This window comes from Sus scrofa, chromosome 14 (assembly GCF_000003025.6).
Source record: "Sus scrofa isolate TJ Tabasco breed Duroc chromosome 14, Sscrofa11.1, whole genome shotgun sequence".
Taxonomy (NCBI): Eukaryota; Metazoa; Chordata; class Mammalia; order Artiodactyla; family Suidae; genus Sus; species Sus scrofa.
This window is the reverse complement of record NC_010456.5, coordinates 55829855-55851627: the sequence shown is the minus strand read 5'-3', so window position 1 is coordinate 55851627 and position 21773 is coordinate 55829855. Positions and strand designations below refer to the sequence as shown.

General features: G+C 41.8%; 1 protein-coding gene across 8 annotated transcripts in view; it reads left to right on the top strand.

Annotated features, from left to right (window-relative positions):
* The window catches only part of TBCE (tubulin folding cofactor E), an 84553-nt gene that overhangs the window by 49588 nt on the left and 13192 nt on the right, over positions 1 to 21773 (top strand). For all 8 annotated transcript variants that reach the window (XR_002338966.1, XR_002338962.1, XR_002338963.1 and 5 more), the window contains 3 exons: positions 563 to 647; positions 14595 to 14780; positions 19697 to 19785. Coding sequence is in view for 2 of the 8 variants with exons in the window: in XM_021074397.1 (XP_020930056.1) it covers positions 563 to 647; positions 14595 to 14780; positions 19697 to 19785 (360 nt within the window). In the remaining 6 variants the exon portion in view is untranslated. The remainder of the gene's footprint in view (positions 1 to 562; positions 648 to 14594; positions 14781 to 19696; positions 19786 to 21773) is intronic.

The window sequence follows — 21773 nt, the reverse complement described above, 5'->3', positions numbered from 1 at the left end:
TTATATATAGAATTTTATGAACAGCAGATTACTAAGCTAGGACTCAAGAAAGTATATGTTTGTCCAGGAACTGTTAAAAAGAGGATAATAATAATATCTCCTATGTAAAGATGAAATATCTGATATGAGAATTATATGAGATAAAGCGAAGTTTCTGGTATTTTAGTAAGTGCTCAGTAAAGTTTAGCTGCTTTTCTTTTTCTCCTGTGGTTGGGTTTTTTTTTGGGGGGGCCCTGCCCACAGCATGTGTAAGTTCCCAGGCCAGGAATCAAATCCGTGCTGCAGTAGCAGCCCAAGCCATTGCTCTGACAATGCCATATCCTTGATGCAATGCCACCACCTGAGAACTCTTGCTGTTGTGTTTATTCGTTGGCTTTTTGAACCAAACGTGCTATATATATAGCATTTGCTTATTAACTTGTCTTTTCCTGAAACCCTTTCTTTCTCCCCCAGTGGTGTCTGTGTATTATGGTTTCCATTGCAAACTGTACTTGCTTGCAGAAAAACGGAGCATCACCTCTGTCATAATTTATTGCTCATTTGGTTTTTCTTGTTCTGCCAGGTCTCTGGTTAGGAGTAGAATGGGACAATCCTGAAAGGGGAAAGCATGATGGAAGCCACGAAGGGACTGTGTATTTTAAATGCAGGTAATTTTCCATTATGAATTGACATGGTTATTTAGGAGAATATTTAATAGTTGAATAAAGGGAGAGGGAGAAGAAGACATGGTTGGCTTTTGAGGTAGTTATAATGTAGAATTGGGTGTTTTCTAAAATGGCAAGTCCATTTGTAGAGGTTTTTTTTTTTTTTTTTCCTTGTTCTAAATATTCTGAGCCTTAACCTTATGAATGGGGTTGCTTTCTTTGGCCTTCTTTTGTTTTGTGACAGTTTATTTTATTGGATGGATATAAACATTTCACTGATTCATTTACAATTTACCGTCCATTAAGTGAAAAATAGAAACAACCTAGATACCCAATAAGAAGCAGTTGAATAAACAAAATACAGAACGTTCAAATAGTGAAACGTGAGGCCACTGTTTAGAAAAAGCTCCTGTCATGAAAAGAATTGCACATTACTCCATAAATCTACTAATGTTTTTACCTGCTTGATTTCAGAGAATCTGCATAAAGGTCTGAAAAGGATGGTGGGGGATTTCAGGCAGAGACTGTCTTTAAATTTAAAAATAAATAAATAATATGGGAGTTCCCGTTGTGGCACAATGGAAATGAATCTGACTGGGAACCATGAGGTTGCAGGTTTGATCCCTGGCCTCGCTCAGGTTAAGGATCCAGTGTTGCCGTGAGCTGTGGTGTAGGTCACAGACATGGCTCGGATCTGGCGTTGCTGTGGCGCTAGCGTAGGTCAGCACCAACAGCTCCAATTAGACCCCTAGCCTGGGAACCTTCATATGCCACAGGTGTGGCCCTAAAAAGGACAAAAAGACAAAAATAAATAAATAAATAAAATTAACCCACTGCAGCACAGCAGGAACTCCACTTTTCACAATCTTTGTGACCCTAAATAAGATAGATTTACTAACCTCTCAAATGAAGGTCAGAATTAGGTAATAGCAAAATATGTTTCCCTAGGCCAGCATTCATTAATTTGGGAAGTTGGATTGAAGAATTGGCACGTTCCTTGAGGCCAGCTGGCATGACAGACATGGCATGGAACCAATTCAGAATCTGTCAAGAGTTTATGGAGGAGGAAGGGAGCAATTTATGTATTAGAGAGGTGTGGTAGTAGTTTCTTAGCCTGGCCTGTTGATCCCTACTACCCGGCCCATGACCTCTCAGACCTCCAGTACAGGAGTGTTCCCAGTGGAGCCTGCCCCAGCACTTCCCACATCGCCCACGGCTGCATGTCCTTAATGGCCTCTGGATATGATGATATTTTCAGTCTTGGTCACTCTGAGTAGGAAAATGAAAACTTGTGTCAGTCCTGGCAGATCTACGATTGGCCCTAAAGTGCTAATGGGCACATACTTAGTGTTTGGGTTCATATCCTTGGAATAAGCATTTGTTTGCTTCATTATCTCTCCCAGTATAGTCTTGCCTGAGCATTTACATATTGCAGTACATAATTATCTTGCTATAGATTTCTCTTGTTTCAGTGAAGTTGACATTTTGTTGACTTTGAAATCCTATATGGGTAGGTAATTCTGTGTCAGGTTATTTTGGGGAACCATTCTAAAAGGGAGCTTCGGGACTTCCCTTCGTGGCTCAGTGGTTAACGAACCCAGCTAGGAACCATGAGGACGTGGGTTTGGTCCCTAGCCTTACTCAGTGTGTTGAGGATCTGGCTTCCAACCCAGCTGAAACCACATGTACTTATTATCCAATTAATTCACATCTCTACTAACATGTCATTACACCTCTTTTAAGAAATTCATTGGAGGAGTTCCTGCTGTGGCGCAACAGCAATAAATCTGACTAGTATCCAGGAGGATGCGGGTTTGATCCCTGGCCTTGTTCAGTAGGTTAAGAATCTGACCTCTGTCTTGAGCTGTGGTATGGATCTTAGATGTGGCTTGGATCCCACGTTGCTATGGCCATGGTATAGGCCTGCAGCTATATAGCTCCAATTTGACCCCTAGTCTGGAAACGTCCTTATACTGAAGGTGTGGCAAAAAAAAAAAAAAAAAAAAAGAAAGAAAGAAAGAAAGAAATTCATTGGGGTCTTTTTTTTTTTTTTTTCAAATTTTACTTAGAAAGTCATAATGAGACAAGTATTTTACCACAGTAAGCATTTTTTAAAAAATGTTTAGATGCTATTTTTGTGAGGCCAAAGCAATTTAAAGTTGTCAGATCAAATTTTCTCATCTTACACTTGTGAAATAGGTAAAAGGCAAAATGGTGGTATATCAATTTTAAAGGAGGAAAATGAGTCAGAATTGTCATATTTATAGCAGAACTCAGATCCTTGTCCTCAGAATGTGTTCATGCCAAGTGGCTGATGGTGTGTTAGACACAGTATAACAATGTACTTATTAAGCAGGATGTGGGATATACTGAGTGGCGTGTTTGGTGAGCTCCCTTCTTGGGTCCCCTGGGCATCTCAGGTTGCTGGGGTGATACCCTGCTGCTCAGGTTTGGTCCTGTTGCTGTAGGGCAGAACTTGAGAACAGACAGGGTGGTTTTCAAGGCCCAACTCACAGCATACATTCTTCCCTATGTATTTTCCCCCAGCTAGTTCAGCTCATGTTGATCTCATGAGACTCCAGTTTATTTATTTTTATTTTTTGCTTTTTAGGACTGCACCTGTGATATATGAAAAGTTCCCAGGCTAGGGGTTGAATTTGAGCTGTGGCCATGTACCTATGCTGTAGCCACAGCAACGCCGGATCCTTAACTCACTGAGCAGGGCCAGAGATCAAACCCATATCCTCACAGATACTAGTCTTGTTCATAACCTGCTGAGCCACAATGGGAACTCCAGGACTCCAGTTTAGAATAGAATAACATCTGCAGGAGTTTCCATTGTAGCTCAGCAGTAATGAACCTGACTAGTAACCATGAGAATGCGAGTTCAATTCCCAGTGCCACTCTGGGTTAAGGACCTGGCATTGCTGTGAGCTGTGGTGTAGGTTGCAGATGTGGCTTAGATCCTGCATTGCTGTGGCTGCAGTATAGGCCAGCAACCGCAGCTCTGATTTGACTCCTAGTCTGGGAACTTCCATGTGCCACATGTGAATATGGGTGCTGATAATTTCATGTAGCTTTTTAGTTTCAGTCTGGTCTCTTCTCTTACATAACTGGAGGTAAATGCAGCTGTCGCCTGAGCTAGGCTTACCCTCTTTGACATCTGTGACACTATCAGTTAACAGTAGTAGTGTACAGTTTTATCCAGCATTTATGGCTATGAACCATCATTAGTGTCTCTTCCAGGGGCTTCAGTTCCCATCTCTTGTCTTTTGGGGAGTTGAGAGGTTCAGTCAGTTAAGGTGAGTAACCTTCAACTCCTCTCTTCCTTGTCCCTAGATTCCCAGTGTTTTTCTTTCAACCTGAACTAAAGCAAATACTCTATAAATTCTCAGAACTGCATAGGTCAGTATTTTACACTCAGCTTTTCTTTTCACTAAGGAATTATATGATTTCTCTTTTCCAGTGAGCAAAAAATCTTAAAATCTTACTTTTCTTCAGTACCCTGAGTGGAATTTAATTCTAATACTTGGTGTCAGAGGGAACATGCCATTCCAGACAGTGTCCACAACACAGTGAATAACTTGAAAAATGAAAGCCCCAATTTACCTATTTGTGTGTATCATAAAATTATTGTTAAGTGTCTTGAAATTGCATTAATGTTGAATGAGCATTAATGCAGTCAGTTTAAAATATTCTCCTGGTATGGTATCAAGTGTTAGAAGAATTTTTTTTTTTTCTTAAATCACTACGTGTTCCGATAGATGCAGACAGGGCACATCTCTGTAGAAGGGCAATTATGTGGAGAAACTTCCCATGAATCAGGGCAAAATAGAAATCGTGATGTTCAGAAGCAGTGTGCAAAAAGGTGCCTATCTACTGGGATTTTATATTTTTTATTTTTCTGTTGGGAAAATGAGTTCACCAAGTCATTTCTTTAGGCATTCCAGCCATGTACATTAAATGAAAGTGAATTTTTCTCCTGTCAGGGTGAATGGTTAGTTATACAGTCTTCTGAAAAGGCTCTACTCAGGCATATAATAATATTTATAGAAACTCCCCAGAGTCCCAGTCTTTCCCAGCATCTAAAGGATCTCCAATAGGAAATATGCTTACTGTGGGAATTTTGAGGTTCCTTGGGGAACCTTTGAGTAGTAGTGCCAGATTTAGCAAATAAAAACACAGAGTGCGCCATGAAACTTGGATTTCAGGTAAGCAGTAAATCATTTTTTGGTGTAAGTATGGAACATGCATCGTACATACCTATCTTGCAAAGTGATTGTTTATCTGAAATCTTGATTTCATTGAGCATCCTGAATTTTATCTGACAGCTTTGTCAGGCAGATTGAATCCAGTAGCAGGGCTTTGTGAAAACCTTCCATCTCTGAACAGCTGGTCTTGCATGGGGTGTGGGTTTTGCTAGCTTCTTCTGTAATTGATGGGTGGGGAGGCAGGAACCCCCTCCCTCTGCTTCCCCAGTTTTTCTCTTTACACAAGATTTGGTATTTCAAATCCAAATTTTGAGCAGCATCTGGATCATAGTCAAGGGTCTCAGAGGGTCTGTGTGAATGACTAGTTTATCTTTGGGGATTGACTGTTATTGATGGGCACCCCTTCAGCCAGCATCTTATTATTTGCTGGGCTGTTCTGTTTTCTGAGTAACTTGCCAGGAATGTTTCAGGGGAGACTGATCTTTGATGTTCTCCTTTGATTTGTAAAGGGCCCAGCATCCGCTTTGCCACCGCCTCATACCATTCCCAACTCCTTTCATCTGCTTATAGCCAAACTACAGGGTGATAAAGGTCTCTTCTTGAATTGTGTATCACCACCATTTAAAAAGTATTAACTTAGGACAGAAATGAAAACCATGGTATTTGTTTTGCTTTGTTGTTTTCTCGTTTTATTATAAATGTGCTGGTTTTAAAATATGTGCCCTCATACTTATTTTTACATGTAAATCACATAATATTTGAACAATAAATTTTCCGATTTGTTTCCATCCCCATGTAACTCCTTTCAGGAAAACCCAACACTATTTCACAAATTTCATAATTTCATTTCATTAGATTTTCCAGTTTCACTGTTGTATAAACCAAAACCTGTTTCGTAAATGTCAGATTGGGAGTAGTCTCTCCGATGTGGAACTTGTTCATTGGTATACACTGAGATAGATTGAGGTCCATAAACTCGTGTTCTAAATTGTTTGGAATTACTTTTCCAACACCCAGCAACATAGCATGAGATTTTGTTCAACCTCGTACATGTAAAGTGTTTAACATCCATAACGTTTAGTTGTCAGTGCTGTTATGAAGGAAAATTAAACGAGATAGCCTAAAAGTGATCTTTGTCATTTACTTCATACAAAGCACCTTGTAAAAAAACCTATTTAAAATGTTACGGTTCTATAAATATTTTATTTTCAGTAGTACTGCTTTTGCTGTGCTTTTTTTATTCTCCCAGGTACTTACATATAGGTCCTGTTTGATGCCTATTCTAGGACAAAAATACCATCACTTTGTCATCAAACTCCTACTCATGTTTCAAGGTTCAATTCAGATTCTACTTCTTTATGGAATACACACTAGACCAGGGCTCTTTTTGTGTTGTGTATTCTTTGGGGAGGTGTAAAGAATATTTTTAAAAACAGGAAAAGTAATACATTGCATTACAGAGGAAACTTAGTCACCTCGAAATAATCAAAAATATCTTAGGAGTTCATGTTTAGCTCAGTGGGTTAAGAACCCGACATAGTCCCCATAAGGATGTGGGTTTGATCCCTGGCCTTGCTCAGTGGGTTATGGATCTGGCGTTGCCTTAAGATGCACTGTAGGTCACAGATAATGGCTCAGATCTGGTGTGGCCGTGGCTGTGGTGTAGGCCAGCAGCAGCTGTGATTTGACCCTAGGGAACTTCCTTCCATATGCTGCAGGTGCAGCTAAAAAAAATTTTTTTTTAATTACAATGTAGTTTTATATATGTTTACTAAATAACGCCACATAACAACATCTACCAATGGATTTAGTATCTATGAAAATTTGTGATAGTGGTGAGAATAAAGATAGAAACTCAGGAAAGGCTAGTACACTGATAGTCAAGAATTCCAGATTTTTGGTCTTGGCTGTGCTGCCTATGTAACAGTGACCCCAGAATCCCCAACTGAAATGGGGTTGGATTAGATCAGAGTTTCTTAAAGTGGGACACAAGCCCCCCTGCACCAGAATAACCAGCATGTTGTTTTAGACAAGCAGGATCCTGGGCCCCAGCCCAATCCTACTGAGTGGACCTTGTGGGGTAGGTTCCAGTTAGCTTTCCAGGTTCCTGACTGCTTTTCAGGTTAAGTTCGAGAAGTCCTAGACTAGGTAAATTCTTACATGTATCTCTTTGAACTCTTAAAAAAAAATTAGGCTGCTCTATTCAATCTCTTCAGCTGAGTGATAGAAATGGGTGAAAACAGAATTGTGTTCTTCACACTTTGAGCCTTTCCAAGGGTTAAAATGAAATATTTTCTAGGCAGTTTCTGGTAGCCGGTGATCCTCTGCTGTCACAACAGCCTACACAAACTCGAACTTGATTTTGCTGCAACAGAAAGTTGAATTTCCTGCATCCACCCTTTCCCCCTCTCTCTTGGGTTATTTGCATCAACATGCAAGTTTGGTATTTTCTCCCATCTTAAAACATATCCTCTCTCCATCCTGTCTCTCCCCTTTCCTATTAGTCTCCTTGGGACAAGAGGGGTTTCAGCCCACTGCCCTCTCACTCTGGAACTCGCCCCAGCAGACTCTTGCCCGGTTGCCCCCGCCCCCTGGCTGCTTCTGCCGGGGTCGCTTTCTGGTTGCTAGATTCAGTGGCCAACTCAGCTGTGACCTCTGGGCTTTCACAGAAAGTTGTGTATTGTCCACACTCTTTGCTGCCTCCCAGGACGCCACACCCTCAGGCTTATGCTAAGCTCTGGGTCACTTCCTTTTGCCCATGGCATCACTCCTAAATTTCTGAGATCACAACTTTCTTTTACAGTCTGGTAATCTATCTAGATCCACTTCCCAGGAAAAGAAATGTATATATATGGACAAAATTTATCATCAGTGTTATTTTCATCCTCTTTAATTACAATGACTTCTAGGAACGTTTGATTTCTTCTAGGAAAATTAAAGGTGTAAGCCAAAATAGTGTTTATTGGAGTTCCCATTGTGGCTCAGCAGTTAATGAACCCAACTAGTATCCATGAGCATTCGGCCTTGCTCAGTGGGTTAAGGATCTGGCATTGCCTTGAGCTGTGGTGTAGGTCAAAGACATGGCTCAGATCCTGCATTGCTGTGGCTCTGGTGTAGGCCATCAGCTACAGCTCTGATTGGACCCCTAGCCTGTGAATCTCCATATGCTGTGGGTGCAGCCCTAAAAAGACAAAATAGTGTTTATCATACAATTTTTAGCAGTTCATGTATTTTCATCATTTATTTTCTAAAGTGATAAAGTGATAACATTAACGTTTACAACTGTTTTATAGGCATGTATTGAGTTCTCTGAAAGTAAGGTACTGTTGCCATGATGTAATGCTGAATGCTGAAATTTAATGTCTCTAAATACCTGTTTTGGATCTCTTGGAAAGCCTGACAACAGTCATTACACACAGCAATATGATTAATATTTTTATTAAAATTTGCTAGAGATTATTATCAACACCACTCATTGAAGAAACTTTCTTTTTTCCATTGTATATTCTTGCCTCATTTGTTGTAGATGAGTTGACCATAGTTGCATTGGTTTATTGCTGGGCTTTCTCTGATATGTATTTCTGCTTTTGTTTCAGCACCATACTTTTTTTTTTTTTTTGGCTTTTTAGGGTTATACCCTCAGCATATGGAAGTTCCCAGGCTAGAGGTCAAATCAGAGCCAGGGCTGGCCTACGTCACAGCCACTGCAACGCAAGATCTGAATGTCATCTGCAACCTACACCACAGCTCACGTCAACGCTGGATTCTTAACTCACTGAGCGAGGCCAGGGATCAAATCCGCATACTCATGGATCCTAGTCTGGTTCATTACCTCTAAGCCACAATGGGACGGGCACTCCCCCATTCTGTTTTGATGACTTCGTAGAATAGTTTGAAACCAGGGAGCCTTATTCCTCCGGCTCCATTTTTCTTTCTCAGGATGTCTTTGGCTTTTCAGGGTCTCTTGTGTATCCATACAAATTAAATTTTTGTTGTTGTTCTAGTTCTGTGAAAAATGCCATTGGTACTTTGATAGGGTTTGCTGAATCTGTAGATTGCCTGGGGTAATATAGTCATTTTGACAGTATTAATTCTTGCAGTCCAAGAGCATGATATATCTTTCTGTTTGCTTTTTATACTTCTTTGTTTCTTTCATTAGCATCTTATAGTTTTCAGAGTACAGGTCTTTTGTCTCTGTAGGTAGGTTTATTCCTAGGTGTTTTATTCTTTTTGATGTGATGGTAAATGGTATTGTTTTCCTGATTTCTCTTTCTGATCTTCCATTTTTAGTAGTAGAAATGTATTCGATTTCTGTGTGTTTTGTATCCTGCAACTTTACTGAATTTATTGATGAGCAGTAACAGTTTTCTGGCAGCGTATTTAGGATTTTCTACATATAGTATCATGTCATTTGCAAACAGCGATAGTTTTACTTCTCCCTTTCTAATTTGGATTCCTTTTATTTCCTTTTCTTCTCTGATTGCCATGGCTAGGACTTCCTAAACTATTTTGAATCAAAATGATGAGACTGGCCATCTTTGTCTTGTTCCTGATCTTAGTGGTAATTCTTTCAGCTTTTCACAATTGAGAATGATGTTAAGTACGGGTTTGTTATATATGGCTGTTATCATGTCAAGGTAGGTTCCCTCTATGCCCACTTTCTGGAGGTTGTTTTTTGTTTTTTTGTTTGTTTTTTAAATCAGAAATGGGTATTGGATTTGTCAGAAGCTTTTCTGCATCTATTGAGATGATCATGTGGTTTTTACTCTTCTGTTTATTAATGTGTATCACACTGATTGATTTGCAGATATTAAAGAATCCTTGCATCCTGGGAACAGTCTCAGTTGACCATGGTGTATGACCCTTTTAGTGTATTGTTGATTAGGTTTGTTAGTATCTTGCTGAGGATTTTTGCATCTATATTCTTCAATGATATAGGCCTGTAATTTTCTTTTTTTGTGTGCTGTCTTTGTCCAGGTTTGGTGTCAGGGTGGTTGTGGCCTCATAGAATGTGTTTGAGAGTGTTCCTTCCTCTGCATTTGTTGGAAGAGTTTCAAGATAGGTGTTAACTCTTCTCTAAATGTTTGATAGAATTCACCTGTGAAGCCATCTGGTCCTGGGCTTTTGCTTGTTGGATTTTTTTTTTTTTTTTTTTCTGCTTTTTATGGCTGTACCTGTGGCATATGTAAGTTCCCAGGCTAGGGGTCTGATAGGAGCTGCAGCTGCTGGCCTATGCCACAGCCACTGCAACGCAAGATCTGAGCCTCCTCTGCAAACCTATTGTTTAGTTTCCATGCGTTTGCGGTTTTTGCAGTTTTTTTCCCTTGTTGATTTCTAGCCTTATAGTTTTGTGGTCAGAAAAGATACTGGACATGATTTCAGTTTTCTTAAATTTACCAAGTCTTGATTTGTGGCCCAGAATGTGACCTGTCATAGAGGATGCTCCATGTGTGCTTGAGAAGAGTGTGTATTCTGCTGCTTTCTGATGAAATGTTCTATAAATATCAAAGTCCATCTAGTCCAAAGCATCATCTAAGGCTTGTGTTTCCTTGTTGATTTTCTGTCTTGATGTTACTGTTAAACTCCCGCACTATTATTTTCATTGTCAATTTCTCCTTTTACGGCTGTTAGCAGTTGCCTTATTTATGGAGGTGCTCCTATGTTGGGTGCATATATATGTTGTCTTTTTAGGGGTGCACCCAGAGCATATGGAAGTTCCTAGGCTAGGGGTCAAATTGGAGCTATAGCTGCTGGCCTATGTCACAGCCACAGTAATGCCAGATCTGAGCCGCCTCTGCAACCTATACCACAGCTTATGGCAATTCTGGATCCTTAACTACTGAGTGAGGCCAGGGATCGAACCCATGTCCTCATGGTTACTAGTCAGGTTTGGTACTGCTGAGCCACAATGGGAGCTCCTGGGTACATATAGATTTACAGTTGTCACCGTTTCCTCTTGGGTTGATCCTTTGATCATTACATAATGTCCTTTTTTGTCTCTTGTAACTGACTTTATTGTAAAGTCTGTTTTGTCTGATATAGTGATACTCTTTTGATTTTCTTTTTTTTTTTTTTGCCATTTCTTGGGGTGCTCTTGTGGCATATGGAGGTTCCCAGGCTAGGGGTTGAATTGGAGCTGTAGCCGCTGGCTGACACCAGAGCCACAGCAACATGGGATCCGAACCGCGGCTGCAACCTACACCACAGCTCACGGCAACGCCTGATCCTTAACCCCACTGAGCAAGGCCAGGGATCGAACCCGCAACCCATGGTTCCTAGTCGGATTCATTAACCACCGAGCCACGACAGGAACTCCTCTTTTGATTTTCATTTGCATGGAATATCTTCTTCATTCCTTTCACTTTTCAGTTTGTATCTGTCCTTAGAACTGAAGTGGGTCTCTTATAGACAGCATATACATTGGTCTTGCTTTTGTATCCATTCAGCCAGTCTGTCTTTTGGTTGGAGCATTTAATCCATTTACATTTATTATTCATATTGTGTTCTTATTGCCATTTTGTTAATTGTTTTCTGTGGGTTTTGTTAGTCTTTTTCTTCCCCTCTTCTTTTGTTCTCTTGTGGTTTAATGACTATTTTTTTTTTTTTCCTCTTTTATGCTGTGGCTGCGGCCCTAAAAAAAGACAGCAGCATCATGAAATGGGAGCCTGGATCCTGGGTCAAAAGACAGAGAAGACACCTGCCAGGCCACATCAGAAACTGTATAAAGAAAAAAGAACATAGGAGCTGAGCCACTGAGATTTGGGGGTTGTTACTGCAGTACAGCCCAGTCTGTTCTAACTATTACAGCAAGTTTGAAGATCAGATAAAAAAAAGAAAGGCAGGTGGCATGAAGCATAGTCAATACTGGAAAGAAGAGATAGGGAATATGGTCTGAAATAACATTGAAGATATTAATATGAGAAGTTTTCATTATTTTATTCTAGTTATGATGAAAAGGCATTGGAAGTTTTAAGCAGAAATAGACATAGCCAAACAATGGTGCAGATTACCTTTCCTACAGCTTATAGGAATGAGGAACAGAGATTCCCATCGTGGCACAGTGGAAACGAATTTGACTAGGAAACATGAGGTTGCAGGTTCGATTCCTGGCCTTGCTCAGTGTGTTAAGGCTCTGGCATTGCCGTGAGCCGTAGTGTAGGTCACAGACATGGCTCAGATCTGGCATTGGTGTGGTTCTGGCGTAGGCCGGCAGCTGTAGCTCTGATTAGACCCCTAGCCTGGGAACCTCCATATGTCGCAGGTGCAGCCCTAAAAAGACAAAAAAAAAAAAAAAGGAATGAGGAGCTTGAGGGGGGGATCTCAAAAGACATCTAATTAACTCTCAGGTACTGTCACACACTCCTTCACTTGATGCTTTGACACTAAGCTGACCTCTTCTTGTGTATTTCCACTGAGAAGTTTCTAGGCTAGGGGTCAAACTGAAGCTGTGGCTGCATGCCTGAGCCATAGCCACAGCAACTCAGTATCTAATCCACATCTGCAACCTATACTACAGCTCATGGCAACAGGGATCGAACCATGATGGGAACTCCCTTGATGGCTATCTTTAGTGTTGTGTTTGGATTGCTTTTTCTTAACTCTGTGTGTATTATGTTCTAGATTTTTTTTCCTTTTTGGCTACCCTAAGTCATATGGAGTTCCCAGGCCAGGGATCAGATCTAAGCCACTGATGCAACCTATACCACAGCTACAGCAGTGGCAAATCCTTAACCCACTGTGCTGGGCTGTGGATCAAACCTGTGTCCCAGTGTTCCAGAGATGCTGCCAATCCTATTGCGCCACAGTGGGAACTGCTGTGCTAGAGTTTTGGTGTGCAGTTACCATGAGGTTTTGGTATAGGATTCTATAGGATTCTATATACATACAAGATTATTTTAACTTGCTGGTATCTTAATTGCAAATGCATGTATAGTTTTCTGTATATGTACCCTCTTCTTGAGTCCTGCCTTTTGTTTTTTTGTTTTTTGTTTTTGTTTTTGTTTTTTTTTTTTTTTGGTCTTTTTGTCTTTTTTTAGGGCCACACCTGTGGCATGTGGAGATTCCCAGGGTAAGGGTCAAATCTGGCTTACGCCATAGCTACAGCAACGCAGGATTCGAGCCACATCTGCGACCTACACCACAGCTCATGGCAATGCCGGATCCTTAACCCACTAAGCGAGGCCAGGGATTGAACCCATGTCCCCATGGATGCTAGTCGGGTTTGTTAATCACTGAGCCACAATGGGAACTCCTGATTCCTGGTTTTGATATAGTTGTGTGTGGATGATTTCCTACCCATTCTGTGTATTTGCCTTTACCACTGAGCCTTCTCATTTGTCATTTTCTTGTTTCTTAGTGTAGTCTTTTGTTTTCAGCCTAAAGAAGTTTCTTTAGTATTTCTTGTAAGGCTGGTTTTGTGGTGCTGAATTCTCTTAGCTTTTGATTGTCTGTAAAGCTTTTGATTTCTCTTTCCAGTCTGAATGAGAGCTTTGCTGGGTAGTCTTCTTGGTTGTAGGTTTTCCTCTTTCATCACTTTATTTTTTTAGTTGTTTTATTTTTTAGTCTTTTCTAGGGCCGCTCACACAGCATATGGAGGTTCCCAGGCTAGGGGTCTAATAGGAGCTGTAGCCGCTGGCCTACACCACAGCCACAGCAACGCTGGATGCTTAACCCACTGAGCAAGGCCATGGATCGAACCCACAACCTCATGATCTGTGGTGTAGGTCGCAGATGCGGTTTGGATCTGGCATTGCTGTGGCTCTGGTGTAGGCCGGCAGCTGTAGCTCCAAATAGACCCCTAGCCTGGGAACCTCCGTATGTTGCAGGTGTGACTCTAAAAAGACAAAATTAAAAAAAAGAGAAAGAAAGAAAGAAAAAAGAAAAGTTTTTGGCTATTATCTCTTCAATATTTTCTCTGGCCCTTTCTCTCTCCTCCTTCTGTGACCCCTCTAATGCAAATGTTTATGTTTAAGGATGCCCCCAAGGTCTTGTCGAGTCTCCTTATTTTTTTTTCATTCTTTCTTGTTCTGTTCAGCAGCAGTGACTTCCACCACTCTGTCTTCCAGCTCACTTATTCTTTCTTCTGTGTCAGTTATTCTGCTATTGATTTCTTTTTTGGGGAGCACACCCGCAGCATATGGAAGTTTGTAGATTAGGGGTCTAATTAGAGCTACAAATGCTGGCCTACACCAGAGCCACAGCAATGCCAGATCCAAACCGCATCTGCGACCTACACCACAGCTCACAGCAACATCAGATCCTCAACCCACTGAGTGAGGCCAGTGATTGAGCTCACCATCTTATGTTTCCTAGTCAGATTCATTTCCACTGTGCCACAATGGGAACTTCTGATTTCTTCTAGTATATTTTTATTTCAGTTATTGTATTGTTCTATTCTGTTTGTTTTTCAAACCTTTTAGCTCTGTATCCTCTCAGTCTGTGCCTTCATTCTGTGGCATCGCAGCACTAGAGTGTGCAGGCTGTTGGGTGGGGCCAGGTCTTATTACCAAAATGGCAACCCCCAGCTTCAGAACATTGCTTTATGGCCATTATTGCTGGATGATATTTTTTTCTTTTTTTTCAAATTATTTAATTGCTTTTATTTGCTTATGTATTTGTAAACACAGACATTTTATACTTGTGGCAGGCTGACGGTTTATAAATGATTTTTGTGTGTGTGATCTTATTTAAATATCCCCATGGATGATATTTTCTCTGTTCCATTACTTTCCTTTTCCAGGCATCCAACAGGAGGATCTTTTATTCGTCCAAACAAAGTAAATTTTGGAGTAGACTTTCTCACTGCAATTAAGAATCGCTATGTGTTAGAAGATGAACCAGAGGAAGAAGAAAAAGAGCAAACTGTTATAATTGGAAATAAACCTGTAGAAACCATTGGTTTTGACTCTGTTGTAAAACAACAAAGGTAAGTGGAACTGATAATGGTAGTGGTGGCTTTGACAGTTTCATCAAGGTTCAGGATTTAGGTTCACTTGACTGTATATTGTACATCATTGCTCAGAACTTTGCTCTCAGACTGGTTTGTTTTTTCTGCAAAACCGCAAATTGAAATCTGAAGAATCCAAGGATTAAATATTTAGGAAAATTAAAATCCTTATTTTAAGACAGGGTTGTTGGACTTTTCTAGATCATTAATAAAGCATTGATTTGCCTGTTATTATGGCCATACCTACATCACATGGAAGTTCCTGGGCTAGGGATTGAATTGGAGCTGCAGCTGCTGGCTCTACACCACAGCCACAGCAACACCAGATGTGAGCTGCATCTGTGGCCTACTTCACAGCTTGTGGCAATGCTGAATCCTCAATGCACTGAGCGAGGCCAGGGATCGAATCTGCATCCTCACAGAGACAACATCTGGTCCTTAATCTGCTGAGCCACAATGAGAACGCCTGGTTATTAACATTTAAACCATGCTGTATTGTATTGACTAATTATTAAGTAACCAAGCTTGATATCTGGATAAGTCAGAGATGAAGACAGACGTCCACTTTATTACCCGAACCGTTTAGCATGCCAGCACCTTCTCGTACCCAGTAGTTCCCATCTCTGAGTGTACATCCTCACCCCTTGGGGTGCTTTTGAAATATGCAGGATCCAGGGCCCATCCCAGACCTACTGGATTGTCCCACCAAGGGCTCTTGCTTTTAAGAAGTACCCACAAGTGAGCCTGTAGCAGTCTAAGGGGCACTAAATAATGCATTTTGCAACTGCTGAGCCTGAACATTCTCTATCTCTGAACCCTGTGAACACAGTGGTTTCTCTCAGAGGCCCACTGCTCATTCCGATGCACTCTGTGACCCAGGGTGGAAGCTGATAGTCACACAGAAACGTGAACAGTCCCAGTTCATGCAGGTTTAATGATGATCCGCCCGTGGTGTGTGACAGTGACCTGCATGAAGTGTCCTATTAGTGACCCCTGGTGGCCACTGCAGAGAGTCGATTTGCCGCTACTTGGCATAGGCCTGCAATTTTTTACTTTTAGTCTCTAAAGTAAAAGGATTAAACTGTTTTTGTTGGAAGAAAATTTTCTTGCTGTCTTTTTGTTGTTGTTGTTGTTAGATTTAACCTAACACGTGGGAACAGTGTTGAAGAGTAAATTAATTTCTTGATACCTCTGCAGAGATGACCAGCATTTAAAAAAAAAAACAAAAAGCAAAAACCAAAAGCTCAGAATAAATCAAAATTTCTTTCTTCTTTATTTTTTTGATGACTGTAATTACATCAATGCTCATCATTATAAATTAATCACATACGGCATATTTACTATATTCCCAGTATTTTTTTTCTTTTCTTTTTCTCTTTTTTTTTTTAGGGCTGCACCCACGGCATATCAAAGTTCCAGGCTAGGGGTTGAATTGGAGCTGCAACTGCTGGCCTGTGCCACAGCAATGCCAGATCTGAGATGAATCTGTGACCTAAACCGTAGCTCATGGCAATGCTGGATCCTTAACCCACTGCACAAGGCGAGGAATTGAACCTGTGTCTTCATAGATACTAGTCGGGTTTGTCACCACTGAGCCACAAAGAGAACACCTATTCCTAGTATTTTAATATCCTGCTTGGCACAGTGCATAAATCATCACTCTCTTTTCTTTTTATGGTCGTATCTGCTGCATATGGAAGTTCCTGGGCTAGAGATTGAATTGGAGCTGCAGCTGAGGCCTCCACCACAGCCACAGGAACACCAAATCTTGAGCCACATCTGTGACCTACACCACAGCTTGTGGCAACACTGGATCCTTAACCCACTGCTCAAGTCCACTTAGCACCTATGAAAAAACAACTGTATATACTTCTTTTTTTTTCTCTTTTTTTGGCCTCCCTTGGCATATGGAATTCCTGGGCCAGGGATCAGATCCAAGCTGCACTTGTAACCTGTGCTGCAGCTGTGACAACATCTGAGCCTTTGATCTGCTGTGCTGAGCCAAGGATCAAACCTGTATTCTGGTGCTCCACAGACACCGATGATTCCGTTGCAGCACAGCAAGAACACCTTTATTTTTCTTCCTCACTTGGAGTGTAGTTGCTTTACAATGTTGTGTTAGTTTCAGGGGTACAGCAAAGGATTTCATTTACACATATACGTATATCCATTCTTTTACAGATTCTTTTCCCATATAGGTTAAGATTTCTTAAAAAGCAGTAGCTTGACTGTTTTTGTTTGTTTTTTCTGTTTGTTAATTACAAACAATATCATTCATTTTTGAGAATTTTTAAAACAAAAATTAAACAAAAAAGGGTCATGGCTGCTATACCACTGAGAGGTAACTAATGTGAATGGTTTTTGCGATTGATTTATAGAACTCTGTGTTTCATAGGGCAAGTTTTCTGGTGAATGACTACTGCTTGATATCATTGCACTCAATAATTAGCCAGTGTCTTTCCTGGAAAGGACCCAATGTTAGAATCAGTTAGGCTGGGTTCAGATGTCAGCTAAGCCACATTCCAGCCCGGACACCAGTTAGAGCTGGTTACTTCTGGTTTCTAAGCCTCAGTTTCCTCATTTACAAAATAATCCTAAGCTGTTAGAGCTGTTGGGAGTAAGAGTGGTTGGTGTCAGTCATTGGTGGGGATGGAAACCTCTGTGTTAAGCCACTGTGTTATCTCCTCACTGATACCTATGTCCAGCTTTGAGTTTGCAGCACTAAGACTTAGAGGCATCAAAACCAAATAAAAGCCATCATGTGTGATTTCTCTTTGGAGCTGGCTGCGGCTCTGGGGTGATGTCTGCATGGAGACCTGGATCCCTAAGCTCTGTCCCAGGGTTTCCCTAGTACTGCAGGGAACTCACTGGGGCGCTGCAGGAGAGTCTTAATTTTGGAGGGAAACAGTGACATCTCTTGGACACAGCACAAACTACTAGTTGGAGGTTGTTCACAGTCTCATCATGTTCCTTTTGAAGGGATCATATCCCTGCAAAGCTGAGTTTTTGGCTATTTGGCTATTGCTGTTAAAAACAGAAAAAAACCAAGTATTTCTTGAAAATCATTGTGGAATTTTGAGAGCGGAGGTGGCGGGGTCCAGTCTGTCTCCTGGGTTTGGGAGGTTGCGCAGTATCCATCAGACTAGGTTTATGGGACATAAATAATTATTAAATTGTTTGGCCCTAATTATGTACTAAATGGAACTGTGCAGCGATATTTTGGCCCAGGAGCACCATGAAAAAATTATTGAAACACGAAGGCCCCGTGAACTGAGGCAGGTTGGGAGCCTCTGCTCTGGAACTTTGCTGCTGCCTTTGCCCTCTCATTTCTCGTGATTGTAATAGCTCGTGCCTTGCAGAATGGTCTTAGTATTTCCCCTAAAAGCTGTCGGTTTTAGTTTATTTTTATAAGTACTTAGAAAATGACTTACTGTATGTCAGGCGGTACATTGAGAGGTTCACCAATATTCCCTAAGTTATCATAGCATTTAAAAATTGTAAAATGTGCATAACACAAAATTTACCATCTTAACCGTTTTTATTGAACTGTAGTTGATTTGCACTGTTGTGTTAGTTTCAGGTGTAAAGCAAAGTGATGCAGTTTTACACATATATCTGTTCTCTTTTAGATTCTTTTCCACTATGGGTTATTACAAAATTATCAAGTCTAGTTCCCTGTGCTGTACAGCAGGTCCTTGTTGATGATCTTTTTTATGTAACCGCTTTTGAGTGTACATTGTCATGACATTGACATTGACATTGTCATGCAGCCGTCATCACTGCCCATCTTCAGATCCTTTTCATCTTCCCAAACTGAAACCTGGCAGTCATTAATCAACAACCCCGCATCTACCCCCCTCCACCATTCTACTTCTGTCTCTGCAAAGTTGACGCGCACCTCGGTACCTCATGTAAATGCAACATACAGCATTTGTCCTTTTGTGACTGCTCATTTCACTCAGCACAATGTCCTCCAAGTTCTCAAATGTTGGAGCGAGTGTCAGAATTTCCCTCCTTTTTAAGGCTGAGTAGTATTCCATTGTATGGACTTACCACACTTTATTCATCCATCAGTGGAATCACTTTGGTGTAACCATTGTGAAATAATGCTGCTGCGATGTGAACTCTGAGACACAGAGACATTAACTCACATAGGAGAGTGGAGTGAGATTTGAACCCAGGCAGTCTGGCTCCAGATTCTGTGTCCTAAACACTCTTATAGTGAATAGAAAACATGGATTCTCTACATTTAAAACCGCACACTCTCTAGGATGTATCTCTTGAGAGACTCCCCACCTAAGTGCAGAAAGTATACAGTAGTGTGTCCTTCAGCACTGTTGGGGATAATCTAAATGTCACCAGAGGAGGAATACATCAATTGCAGTCCCTTTGTACAGTAACAAACAATGGGGCATGGAGATGAGTGCTCCGGGCGCGTCCATAGCACTGCATCTCATGCTACCTTGTCCTGCTGAGGACAAATCAATTGCAAGGACAAGATAAACAGTAGGCCACCATTATGTCAAGTTCATAATACACAAAAATATGCTAATTGTTTAAGGACATGGAAATATGTAGTAAACTATTAAGAAATGCTTAAGATTAAATAAACACTGAATGTACTGCACTGGTTCCCAACCTGCAGGGTGGGTGGGGGGAGTATGATAGAAACGAATTCAAAGAACTTTGGTTATATTTGTCATGTAGCACTTTCTTTTTCTTTTCCTCAGTAATGCTTTATTTCTTAAGTTGGGTGGTGGGCCCTGGGATTTGTGTGGTTTTTTTGTTTTTTTTTTTGGTGTCTTTTCTATGTCCGGAACACTTTTGAATTTTTTAAAGGGCTGATGGGTTGCGTCCATGTTTATGTTTACCTGTGAACTGTGTTTCTCCTGCAGTCAGTTGAGCAAGCTGCAGGAAGTTTCTCTGAGGAACTGCGCAGTAAACGGTGCTGGTGACAAACGAGGAATTGCCCAAGCGTGTCCTAGTATCCTTTCCAATGATAACTCATCACTAGGATCTGACTGGATTTGACACTTGAGCCAGCCACCCCTGGCCGCCTAGCCATTGCCTGTTCTCCTTTCTTCCTAACAGCCACTTGGTTTCCCCTGGGGTTGTCGCCACCCAGGTAAATGGTTACCTTCCTAGACCCTTTGCTTTCAGGTGAGGCAGTGTGACGTGGCCTGGCCAGTGAGATGTGCAGTGGGAGTTTCTGGACCAGGCTCCTTCAGGGGGTGCAGACTTGGCTGGCATCTGCTTCTGGCCACTGCCCTTGCACCCACTGGCCTTGGGCACAGACAGGAGGCCCGTGGCTTGGTAGCTGACCTGTGGGAAGAAAGCCATCCAGGGTGGCCTAGGAGCAAAGGGTGGACGGTACCCAGGGCCACTGTGCCAGCCCCTGCTGCCTTCCTGTGAGTGAGGAAAATGAACACTTTCCTTTATTAGAATTCCTCTTCATGCAGCAATGCAGGCTCAAAGCCTCAAAACAGGCTTTCCCAAAGTTTGTCATCCCTTACCTCTACCTTCTCTTATAAGTGTGTTTTCTTGTTTGTTTTTTGCCCTATATTACTGTCCACAACTAAAAATGTAGGAGGTAATTGCCCAACAATCTGGCCCCATTCTTTTGTCTCGTGACACAATTCAAGTACTATTTGGATCTGTGTCCCCTGCACTGCAGTCCTAACAAACCTCAAATAAAGAAATGCAGTTTTTGACCTCAAAAAAAGAAAAAAAATTGCACTGTCAAATCAAATAGATTTTCTTTGACTTAAAAAGATCTCCTAGTTCCTTAAGTCTGCCTAGTTTCTGCCTAATAGTTTATGCGAGAGATAGCAGCTTGTAATCAGCTTTCTCGCATGAAGAGATGGCAAATGAGTAGCTTTAACAAAATATGTCTGACTACCCTGGCAGTACCTGCTTTGTGGTAATGGGAGTTAGAGCAGACCTCCCCAGCCGGTGTCCCCTCTGCCTTGTGGGGGTCTTTTGGGGCCTGGGGTCACTGGTCATTTCTGCTGGAGAGCAGCCGCCCCCCTTCCTGGCCCCAGATGTGGTTGTTGCCTCTTCAGGTCAGGCCCCTGCCCAGTTGGGCATTGAAGTGGGTAATGGACTGAAGCTTGGGAAGGAGCAAAATGCCTCAGAGGTGCCTAGTGCATCCTGTAACCTGCCTGGCCTCCCCCTAAATGCTGTCGGGACTGAGAATTGGGAAGTTTGAGGCTTATTTTGAACACACAGAGGAGGTCTGGTCAGCAGAGGGGTCTGGGATGTAGACTGTTTGGTTGATCAGAATTGTCAGCAGTGCGCTGGGTGGTCAGCATCTTGCTCATTTAGCCTGCTCTTTCCTGGGGACGCGTGTCCCCCAAGACCTGAAGAAATGAGATTGAGTGAGTTAATCAAGTCCTGGCTAATCTTTGCAGATCCAGTGATGAATGCCCTGCACTTACTAATTGAATTCTTGCCCGAAGTTGAAGTATTGCCTGATGTGTTTAATCCAGTCATCATTTTTAGGCTGATTCCTTTTTGAGGTTGTTCGCTTAGCTGGGACTGAAGGCAGTGGGAGTGGGTCAGGTGGGAGGACTCTGCTAGGGACGAGATGCATCACCAGCTGGCTCTGAACTTGGGGAGGAGCTCCTGCCCACAGGAACAAGGCCTGCAGAGCAGCAGGAGCTTTCTGGCCTGTGTGTGTAGGTGTGTGTGTGTGTGTGTATACACACGGGTACACAGGTATCTATGGTGGGAGCACTACATTCCCAGCTCCACTACATTGGACTCAGGATGTACACAGTCCCTGCACTCTGTACAGACTGTAGAAATGTGTGTAATTCTAGCACATGTGATGGAAAGCATGAGAGAGTGAAGAATTACTAGACTTGAACCCTTTCTAACAACCTCCTGGCCCAGAGTTATTGGGATGCATGAAAAGGAAGGGCAGCTGGGGTTTGACTTTGAGAAATGGAAAGTGCTCTGCTCAGCCATTGT